Source organism: Elaeis guineensis, chromosome 6 (genome assembly GCF_000442705.2).
Source record: "Elaeis guineensis isolate ETL-2024a chromosome 6, EG11, whole genome shotgun sequence".
Classification (NCBI taxonomy): Eukaryota; Viridiplantae; Streptophyta; class Magnoliopsida; order Arecales; family Arecaceae; genus Elaeis; species Elaeis guineensis.
This window is the reverse complement of record NC_025998.2, coordinates 7,104,032-7,115,694: the sequence shown is the minus strand read 5'-3', so window position 1 is coordinate 7,115,694 and position 11,663 is coordinate 7,104,032. Positions and strand designations below refer to the sequence as shown.

General features: G+C 38.5%; 1 protein-coding gene across 1 annotated transcript; it reads right to left on the bottom strand.

Annotated features, from left to right (window-relative positions):
- Window positions 1-6,084: 6,084 nt before the first annotated feature.
- Window positions 6,085-6,815, bottom strand: LOC105047782 (protein S40-2-like). Its single transcript, XM_010926871.4, has one exon. The coding sequence runs from the start codon at window positions 6,752-6,754 to the stop codon at window positions 6,350-6,352; it is 405 nt and encodes a 134-aa protein (XP_010925173.1). The 5' UTR covers window positions 6,755-6,815; the 3' UTR covers window positions 6,085-6,349.
- Window positions 6,816-11,663: the final 4,848 nt, after the last annotated feature.

The following is an 11,663-nucleotide window of genomic DNA, read 5'->3' as shown; positions in this document are numbered from 1 at the left end:
TGACATTCTCATATGCAGGCTTTTTTTTTTTTTTTTCCCTTCAGTGCAAATTTGTATTCAGCTTGTGTAGGGGAAATATTATGCAAGCCACTAATCACCCTTCTGATTGCAAGGGTTTGAAGTAAGTCCTGGGAAACCAAGAAGAAAAGAAAAAGAAAAACATAAAGTGATGGGATATGCAGTTTTTGCATATAGAGCTTAGATAGCTCTGTTACACATTATCAACTTTCTATTCATAAACGGGATCTAGTAATCAACTATTATTGTTATCTACGTTTTGATGGTTTATCATGAGATTGATTTGTCAGTTTGTTTCTTTCCATTCTCCATATCCTCTTCCTGATCTTAATCAATTAAAGTATTGGTCAAATTTTTGAATAAAGATATGATAACCTGCATGCTATCACTTTTTAATACATGTCATCCAAACACCAACTGAAATACTTCTGAACCAAATAAACTGCTAGGTTTGAAGAAGGACCAGGCTTTATACAATCACAGCTAGCTTTAGTCCTATTAAGGTGGCGCTGAAGCTTTGCTTGTAAAGCAATTAAACAAAGTAATTGTTCAGCTGAGCCACTTAAGCCAGGCCTCTGCTTGTTTTCTTACGAAATAAGCTAGTATAAGCAACTTGCTGAGATTAGTCTGAATCCTCAAAATGATGAGCTTAGTCTGAGATTTTCATAAACAGCTTGATTCATTCAATATCACATGGGCCACCATAATCTGCTTGGCGGTACAAACTTTACAACCATCGATGACCAATTTATAAGACCAAATCAGATGTATTCTGCTTAATGATACAAGTTTCATCGGGCACACTGAGATAAGTTGTGAAATCTGATTTCACGAATTTTTTTCCATCCTTTTGAACATAATAGGAGCGTTGTTGTGGTATAGAGGGAAGGACTTTATTAATCCCATATTAGTTGTAAGTCAAGGAAGACTCTAGCTTATAAGGAGGGAATCATCTTTCCCACGTAAGAGGTCTTTTAAAGAGATAAAACCGTAAGGCCCATGGGCCAGAGCGAACAATTTCTCATGTGCCGAACTACGAGCCCTTAACTGTAACATTGGCGACTACAACAAGTGCTATTAATCAGAATCATCTGTTTAAATAATTGGAAAATACCTAAGATTTGAAAACAAAATGGGGTGCAATCGCTGAAACATAACAAGGTTTGTTTTACATTATTGTAGTGAGATGGACAACCTACTAGTCTATGACTAATCATACCGTTGGGGGAGAACCATTTTCTCACCTAGCCTAACTCAGCCTTTGAACAAGGAGGTGTCTCACTACTTCTATATGCCCATTACGCAAACAGCCAAAAAGCTTAACATTGGGATTATGTTATTAAGGAAGAATGGGAGGAGTTGCCAGAACCAAGAAGTTTCTATTGATATCAGAGACCTTTTTTATAGGGCCCTTGCATGGAGGATTCTAAATGACTAAATAGTTCTTCAATCAAGCCTACATGCTGACATGGGGGGTAGACCGACCTGGAGCTCGAATACTGACCGATCTTAAAATAGAAGATTCTAAATACATTCGAATTATCTTAGATTTGACCGAGACCCCACCTCAGCATCTCACTAACGACCAATTTGCTTGATTGATAGCTCAATCCTACAAAATCTCAAAAAATCTTGGAACAAATTTCCTTCAACTAAGGCATGTGGGCTGAATTATTGCACGTAATGCTTATAGATGATGTGCATAATTGACACCATGATGTGCACATGCATTTAATGTGCATAATAAATGCCCACGATATATAGTTAAGTAGGTGTAGATTCTCAATTTTTTTTATCAAACTTTGCAGTAACGATTGACTTCTCTTGTTCTATATAAAAGGAGAGAGGGGGCCTTAAGATAAGCCTTTTTCTTAGAGAAAAAGTGCCCTCACTCTCATCATCTTTCTCATTTTCTATTATTTTCAGGCTTTGGCTAATTTAAACATCGGAAGATCCTGCATCGAAAAATCTACGACGAGTGTGAATTTTTTTTTTTTAGGAACTCTAGATGAAGACGCTCCAATCCATCACCAGACCTCAGTTTGGTAAGAGACTGATCTAAGCCACACCAACCCGGGGTTGTGCGGCAGCACGTACAAATCAAACTAATATTGTTGTGTAAAGCTAAACATGAAGCATCCATTAGCACTGCTTTCTTAGCTAAATAAATTTTAAGCTAAACATTATTGTCTTTTTTTCTCCATTGAGTTTGACTATAAACGCCTCAAGCACTTCCCCACACGGCTTTATCCCTCGTAACGGGGTTGGTTATACCTCCTTTTCGACATCAAGTTATTAAGACGCATGGAGAATTTTGTCGTATTGGGAGCCCGTCAACATCTTATGTTGAGATCGAAGAACGCTATTAAGATTCTGGTTTGCCAAACACAGTCTTAGAAGGAAGAGAATTAGGAGTGCCAGTCACGTAAGCTAAATAGAACCAATTTTTCAAACTTGAGGATAAGGATGGGGTCGTTTTCGGGGCTACGTGAGGCTTAATTTGGAATCCACAGCTTATTGGAGGATCGGTTTGCCCTCATTTGTTGGGAAGAAAATGGGGAGGTAAATTCGAGTAGGGGCTCTTTGGATAAGCTCAATGTTTTAATATCATATATCCGAGTTTTATGTGCATTTATTTATCATGCATTACTTGAAGTATTCAAATGGAAGAGGATAGTGCAGAGTGTTAGGTAGAAGAAAAGTGATACCATTACTAAAGTTCTTGTATTATTGGTGGGGTAGGGCTCAACTGCAAATAGATCACCTAGCAATGTTTTCATACGGTGGTCTATGAATGCTGTCTTTGTTGCCATCTGGAATCATCTGGAAGAATGCTCTTTAATCCTGTGTGCCGAAGCAAAGCTCTTCTTCAACCTTTGGTTTTTTGTCACCCTTCTAGAGAGGCGTGACGATTTTTCTCCTGATGAGGTGGTTTTATAGTTATAGGGCCTGCTAAACCAACCAAATTAAGGAGACTAGCCATGTGGCATTGCTTCTTTAGCATTCAGGTTATATCTTCCATGCAAAAGAACGATCCATCTATTGTTATGATATTGACAATTGGACCATGCTCTATAAAAGTCTCAAAGTATTCCAAATTTCTCCATTCATTTGCTTGCACAGGTCTTGAAGCGATCATTGCACAATCCAATAGTAGGTTCGTATCGAGGAAGATAGATCCTGGGACACGGTCTCTATCTGCTCTTTTGCACCTTGACCAATTTACAAAAGAGAAGCAATTCAGGAAATTAGGTCCGAACTAAATAAAGATCAGGAATGTCATCTCTAGGATTTTATTTATTTAATTTTTCTCATTCCAAAATTAAAGGATTAGAGCCATGAACTATTTAATTTAGCTTTGAAAAATAAAGTATATAATCTGAAACACCCTTTGACAACAGGGACTTGAAGTCATGATAATTACACAGCACCATTTCATTATGCTGGGTTCTATTAGACCTTCAATGAGGAAAGCCTAGCACAATAGAAATATATATTTGCTCAATGAAAATATTCAGAATCAGGTTCAATATACTTGTGAGTCCTTGTAAAATTAGGATTGGATACTGTCATGTTTGAATTCAGCAACTTGATGCCAAATAGCAGTATCCCACTTGGGTCAAATTCCACTTGCACTTATGGTTTTGAGCATGGACCGCGTTATTATTTCGTAGGAATACATATTTCACTGTTTTATTTTGAGTATTATATTAAGGAAAATGTAACTATTATTGTTCACCCCTCACGAAACGAGGGAATTATGGTTCGTTTCGAATTAAGGGGCCAAAATGAAAAATTTCCACAGAAGCCCATGTTTCCGATGGACGAGGGTTGTACCTTTCGCACGAAAGAAGGTCTCACCTTCGTTTGTGCGAATCCACCGTTGGATCATCCACTGATCCCTTTGAGATAAATGACGGAGTTTGGAAGATTTCTTTAGTGGGTGGTCGGTGATCCAATCGCGGTGGATTCGTACGAAGGAAGTGAAAGATACAACCCCTATCCGTTTCCCGGGCACCACATCTCACCCCGATTTTTTATTTTTTTCTCAGAAGGCGGAGGAAGTTGCTCTCCACCACACCCCCACACACCCGCACACCCCAACGATTTATTATTTATTAATGTCGTAGTATATATGTACAGAATGGTGGGACCAATTCCATATGGTTTTGTGTCCTCCATAGTTTTGAGGACCACCGATTGGGTTAGGGTCAACATTAAAATACAGTGCTATTAAATTCTTAAGAACAATCCGACATCCCTTATGACTCCGATTGGATCTTCCGTTTAAAAATATGATTCTGTTGCTCAATGACGTCAATTATTAGATTGTATAATATCTATTTTAAAATTTATATAGATATAAAAAAAAATAAAATATTTTGAAATATATGTAAGATGCAAACAAACAGTTGATACTGCAGAAAAAGAATAATGATCCATTTGCACGAAAGATACGATCCGAACTCATCCCTTACATCCTCAAAACTTGAAGACATTGCATGTATGAGTATGCTGCATGGTGTTGCCAATGATGTAAGTCATGTAATTTTTTTTCAATTTTCGCTGATCAAAGATGAAGAATCTATGACCGAGAATATTGAGAATGTTTACTTTCATTCTGGAGCCTTTCATGTTACTTATTCCAACGGTGGATATATTGTTGATTTGAAAACCCATATATATAGTTGCCCTTGATTGGGAATTTTGTGGTGGTTGTATGTCAATATTTTTTTCCTTTTTTTTTTTGGTAACCATATCAATGCTCTTTCAAAAGTTGGGTTCAATAATCAAAAGAGGGGGAGAAGAAATTAACGTGGATACATCGGTTTACCATGATAGTCAGCAATGTCACTATTTAGCATGCATCCATCACCAGGAAAAACTAGGGTTTATTAATTCTCCAGAAAGAAAACTTCAACCGTTTGCATTTGATCAACAATTATTAGATGCCTAGATGCTTACCACATCAAAATCCTGTGGGTTGTATGATGCGTTCATGCGCATAGCATGCACATATAATTGCCTTTGTGCGGTTTCATAACTGTGGGCTGAGTTGGCGCCCCGGACATTTAAATCAAAGGTAAATGAGTAACGTTATTCACAATCTCTATGACTTTGTTGCTTAGAAGCTTTTCTCCAAATTATAATTCTCCATGTCGGTCGTATGTATCAGATGCCCCGCTAAATTAATCAAGCTAATGGAAATGCTATTTGACCGAATTAAGTACCCCACAAAAAAATGCATCCAAAATCAATTTTTTTCTGCTGTCTAGAGAGGAAAAGATTTATCTTCCTTCATAAACCAGTCATCATGCCCAACCATGTCATGATCTAAAAGCAAATAGATTTGTGCTATTGGTTCATCCTTTTTCCTCATATAAGTTATACTTATTACTACTACTCCTACATAGTAGTAATTGGCGACATGAAAGCCTATGCAGATGTTGTGTGGCGCCGTGCCTGCCGTTGACGTAGTGTGTATGGATGTGGACAACTTGGAGGTCACACGTGGTGCTGACGCATAGGTGTAATACTCTTTGGCGAGTTTAGACTGAGTAGTTTTCACCTAAAATCAATTCCAGTCAAAAAGTTCCGTTCCAGTCGAGAAGCCTAGAGAAAAATAATAAATTAAGAGGCTAACCAAGGTGACCAAATTTTAACAGACGGAAGTGCCCAATATTCACCCCTCTAAGATGAACCACTCTCCCTTTAACGGCACAACACCTGAGAATCACATGGTAATTTTCTTTTGAAGTCGTTCATGCCGTCAATCCATCTCTCACGTGTACCAAAGGAGCATTAAGCTTGTTTATAAGTAAAGGAAAACCCGTTGAATGGAAGCCGTGGCAGTACGATTATAGTACTGCTTCCTTCCCTTTCTTCCCATAGACATCTACAACCTTAATTAAAGCAGAAATAAAGTTATTAATTGACCCGAAAAACTCGCTGAATGGAAGCATTTGCTTGCTTCCTTGCCTTCCCATAGTCAATAAAAAGATTAAAACTTTAAACCAAATTGAAACAAGATCCAATTTTAAATTCAACCAAAAATTCAAAGGGTGCAGCTTGAAAATTTCCATTGCCCCTTCAAATGAGACAGAGAGATTCTATACGCTTTATTCCGTTTCAAAACTTGTGTTACATCTCCTCACGCTTCTACGTATACTTTCTTCCTAAACACATTGTAAAAATAATTGATAACAATAATAAAAGGATACAAGTCTTGACTTGAACCATTCCAAGTATCGATGGTATGAGCGAGGAAAAATTAATCAATAGAATACAAAGTTCCCCACTTATTTCTTTGGATTTATGTATGCTAATATTGTTATCTCTCGAGGAATCCGGTCATCCGAAGGATGGCGTTCCTGACTTGGTAAAGATCCCGTCCTTTGAGCGTCCTGCCTTTGCCGACGCACACCGAGAACGCCATCTTCTCCGTCGACGTTCTTCGGGCCACAATGATGTGAGGTGGAGTCCTCTCACCGCCGCTGCCGCTGCCGAAATCGTCGTCGTCGTCGTCATCTACATCCTCGCTATTGTGGTAAGAATCGCGGTAGTTGCACCGCGGCGCCCACGAACGACTTGCACCAACTCCGGCCATGGGGATGACGACCGGAGCCGACTGCTTCCGTCGATGTTGCTCTCGGGTGGATGGTTGCTTCTCCGAGACCGTGTCGTCGTCGTGCTCGCCGTCGGGCCACAAAATATCGGTCTCCTGGAACTCTTCCATGGTCTCCGGCTAAGAGGTCTTTGGTGGGGAATTTATAGGGGTTTTGGTGGGATGGGGGAGTTGGAGTCGTCGTGAGCACACTTGGAGCTAACATGGCGTCATCGATCCGGTGGGAGGAAGGGTTTGAGTGCGGCATCCGGCGCCATGGTGACGCAGCGTGGGCCCCGGCTCTTAGGTTGGGCCCACCTCGCTCCTGAGAATGTTCACCGCTGCTTTGCTTCATTGGTTAAGGATTAAATAATTGGTTGAAGGGAATCTTCTTGGTGATTCCCACATGCTAACGTTTCCAAAAAGATTGTTCCCGACGTGGTCTTTTTTTAATGTTTTTTGTGGGTTGAACCTGCCGCGCTTGTCAATTCTTGACTAGGTTCGCAGCTCATGTCCTTGTAACGATGAGGTTTAAATGTCGTAATTGGGCTGTTAATAGTCCAGGCCGAACGGTATAGTGGACCCTAGCCCAGAAATTGCACTCCCCATTGTAAACAACTTTCTTGATTTGAACCTTGCGGAGATTTTTTTTTTCCAAGTATTTGATTCAAATAATTATAATCGTTGATGCTCCCATTGATGTTTTGGAAAGAAAAAGGAAAAAAAAAAAAGGCCGACTTCAGTCTTATTGCTTGGAGTGGGCATGGGTCTTGGGAAACCTGGGTATGTACCAGGACGTCGACCAATTTGTTAGGTCAAAGCATGTTAAATTATATATGTGTCTCAGTTAGGCCTTTTTTTGAAAAAAAAAAAAATTGACAATGAGATTTATCTTATAATAATATTTTATTTATTTATGTTTAAGATTTCAACGGCTAATCCCCATCTTTTCTATCCTATACGCATTCCATCTCTCGAATCAACCGAGCATGGACTAACATGGTGGGATGATTGTGGTTTTAGGAGGACATGTTGGCATTGGAAGGGAAAATTGGATATTGTCGTGCAGCTAAGAAACTTGCATTTGAAGATATTGATCAGTGAGGAAAGCTTTTCATGAAGAATGTTTGGGCAAAAAAGGAAAAGTGTTTATTGGACTTTGTCAATTGTATTTGGAGCTTATATCCCTTTAAGAAAACAATCCAAAGTGAACTTTCAAATGGGAGGTCATCTATTAACTTCCTAGCTCCCAAGCTTATTTGGGAATTGTAACCAGCCAACAGATTTTGACGCAATTTTTCAGAAATGGGACTCTTTAAGTTCCAGCTTCACACATTTTTGTTTGGCTGAGTGCATCTTCTCTTGTTGCCACCTCATTCAAACTTTTCATTTACAAATCCATGAATGATATCTTAGAGACAATCATCTTTTCGGCTTCTAAGTAAGGTAGAGTTGTCACTATCCATATCAAGGCACTGTTTGACAACTGAATAACACCATGGTCATCTTAGAAAAATGGATACCTGCCACGTCACCTTATAATTAACTTTGCTTAAAGCCAACAAACTGGAGATAAACAACAAGGCATGCACCCGCAACTTGTTGCAATGGATTGAAGGTTGAATGTAGCCATAACCATCACTTTATCCAAATATTATCAGACCTAGCCTAGATCTTAATTTGTTTCTCGGTTCTTAATAAAAAAACGTTGTTGTCTAAGTGTCGGTTAACCTGATCGTGATAGTTATCAGCAAAACGTTTTATTTATTAGCATATAACAAATACTTAGATTTTTTTCTTTTTTTTTTTCAAATTCCAGTTCATATGCCCAAAATCTCTCATGACATCACTCTTCTCAAATCACTACTGACTTCATCTCACAGGTGTTTGGGGAGCATGCATGGTAGTTTTGTAGTTAATAGAAAACATAGTTGACGAGTGACTCAAATTACGAAGATAGGATATTTAGAAAAAAAAAAATTAGAAATCCTAGTCGCTCAATCTCCAAGGAGATTTTAATGCATTATTTAAGGCAACAAGTACAATTATATTAAGCAAATTGAGGACGAGAGCAGAAGACTGTTTTCATAAGAAATCAGGAGTCTAATGATTGCATGTTAACACTTTTTTTTTTTTTTTTTTTTGAAATCTAAAAATGTGTTTGCGTAGCAACCAAGTGGCTCGTCCAACTCGGCGCACCCCACGGCCCCTGCCCCGGTTGCGATCCCTTTAGCCTTCCGACACCGCCCAAAGGAATCTTGGACACCGGTAGCAGTCTTTAGCCCGTGTCTCGTTAGGTGCCAACTGCCAACTCTTTTCGTGATCCAAACTCTATTAACTCCTCAAAGTCTCCTTAATTCCGTTTCTCAAGCAACATATAACCAATGGCAATGGAAAAAAACAAGCAATCAAAGAATCAAAGAAGGAAATGGTGTATCCACGCACGCTAATTACTTCATGGCACAGCTGTCCAGCAACACAAGACCACACACTTGGACATCTTATAGCTCAGCTAGAAGCCTACGGTCCACAGTAAACCATTCATGGCATTTTGAAGGAAAATGACCTCGCTTGCAATGATTGAACATGAGACATGGGAGCCGTTCTTTTGTTCAAGGGAAGACTTGGTTGATGGTTATCTCTTTTATTTGACTTGAGAGCACCACACGATGCATGGAGTCCTTCTTATAAATGTTTCAGAGAATATTGATGGAGCTCTTCCATCATTGGTTATGGATTTTTCGCTTTTGCTTTAGTTGCTTTCCTTCTAGAGTCATCCGATAATGAGAAGGGATGGCACTGAAACCATTCTGCTTATAATACAAGTTCGTAGGTCTCCATCTATCAACACCGCTCGGTTTATCCATTTTTTGGACTATTCTTGATATTTGTTCCTGATCAAAGTTTTCAATTTTGTTTCATTCTTCTTTTCCTAGAAAACGATTTTTTGGCGTCACCCATGAATGCAGAAAAACATGAGAGAACATTAGATGTGGCGTTTAGTCAAATGTATTATTAATCAACATAGTGGGAGTTTATAGGGACCTTCATCGCTCCTTGGTTTGTTACATCCATTTCTATTTTTATTTTCCTAATAATATCTGAAAGCTGGTAGTTGTTTCATGATGGATGCTATACATACAATTCTTGCATGAAATCGGTTAGGAATTAACATTGGTGATTTCTGTCCTTTGGTTCGATGTTTCAGAGGAAGTAGGATGCAATTTAACACTTCACCTTGTCACATCACTTGTCTTGGCGTCTCCTTAGCAGCTGAATAAATTAACCGTTTAAATGCTCAAGCTAGGCGCACATTGGTTGTGATTACATTCCTTTTTTTATCGAAAATTATTTAAGGAGTTTAAAAACAACCAATTAATGCGCCACAAACCTAGCATGCGGTCATAAATGATGCCATGCTATCTAATCACAATTTCACATATCAGTAACTCTTTCTTCTAGTACATAAATCTTTTTATTTTACTCTTATAGCCTCTAGCACATAAAACTATAATGACAGCAAACCAACATGTAGCCGCCATGAGCAATCATGGTTGTCCCAAATAGTCCTAACATTTAAACCTTGATCAGTTGCTAAAAAGTAGGGGAAAAGAAGACAAATTAGATAGAAAGGAAAGGGAGACCTATCCATGCTCCAATTATCCAAGTGTAGAATTTGGGAGTGCACCTTTCAAGAATCAAATCCAGAATCATTAGTTGTGTAAGTAGAGCACTACGGTCGCTTGCTTAAGCACCAATTCACATTAGTTAAGATGGATATTCTTGTTCAATATTTCAAGATTAGAATCAGTATTGAAGGAAGATAATATTTTGAATTAGGATAATGTTTTCTTCTTTAATTTAGAATAATTGTTAAAAATAAAAATAGTGTATATGTACGTCAATATAGTTTTGTGATGTATTAGCTCGTCTTTTCCTCAAAACTATCGCTATGATGGGACAAAAAGCATGCTGTAGAGTCGAGATTTACGCATCTACTCAATGTGACAATTGATGATGTCCCTATAATTGCATTTTTGCACTTGCACCTAATTGGCCTTCATACTAAATAATTGAATGGGTGAATATTAATACCTTAATAATACTCCATCGACTTGTGTGTTACTAAGTTTGGACGGATAAAAGTTCATGACATTCATTTTAGTTATAGTATTTGATTTTCTTGATTATCAATAGTAATGTACATTAAGTACCAGACTATCCGATAACTCGTAATAATTGATGACAATGAATCGAACGACAAACACTAGTCAGTGGATCATAGCCAATAATCTTCTGAGTTATAACAAGGCTGTGAAACAATACCAACATGATGTGATTTTGCTAAATTCTCGTTCAAACTCTGTCAGAGTCACCAGATAATGCCAAGTTTCATTCAATCAGTGAGCAACTTAGAAACCTTTCATTTGCTTTTCAGTGCTTTTGGGACCTCAAACTGCGGTAACTTGGTATGTTGTCCTTCCCTTATTTATTGGAGGCCAAGTCTTTCTCACCCCAATCAGACAACCAAAGCGAACACTGAACCACGCTGGTACACGTTAAATCCTCCATTGGCTTAATTTGCGGCCTTCTGGACCTGAGCTCTAAGTGGCATGATGCCGACGTTTTCCTCTTACCGGCCCGCCTCCAGGACCAGAAGTTCGGCGGAGGAAGGTTTCACAAACAACACCAAACACACAACCGGCTAACTTCCCATAATACTTCTCCATTTACTTCCCATAACTCTTCTCCATAGAAAAAACTAAAGACCTTGATCATATCAAGGATAACTTTTCTACATGAATGCAAGCCCATCATGTGTGACAACAACTAAAAAGAGTTCAGATTCTTTCAGCTGGTTCACCATTAAACCTGAATGGTCTAGTTCTCATTCACTATCTGGTGTGTTGCAGAATTGTAGATGATTGTCTTGGAATCAGGATTATTCCAAAAAAGATTGTAAAATATTGCTGAACATTTGAATTATTTATTTTCCCTCAATAAAGCCAGATAGAGAGGGCTCTTGCCCCTTCTATATTGT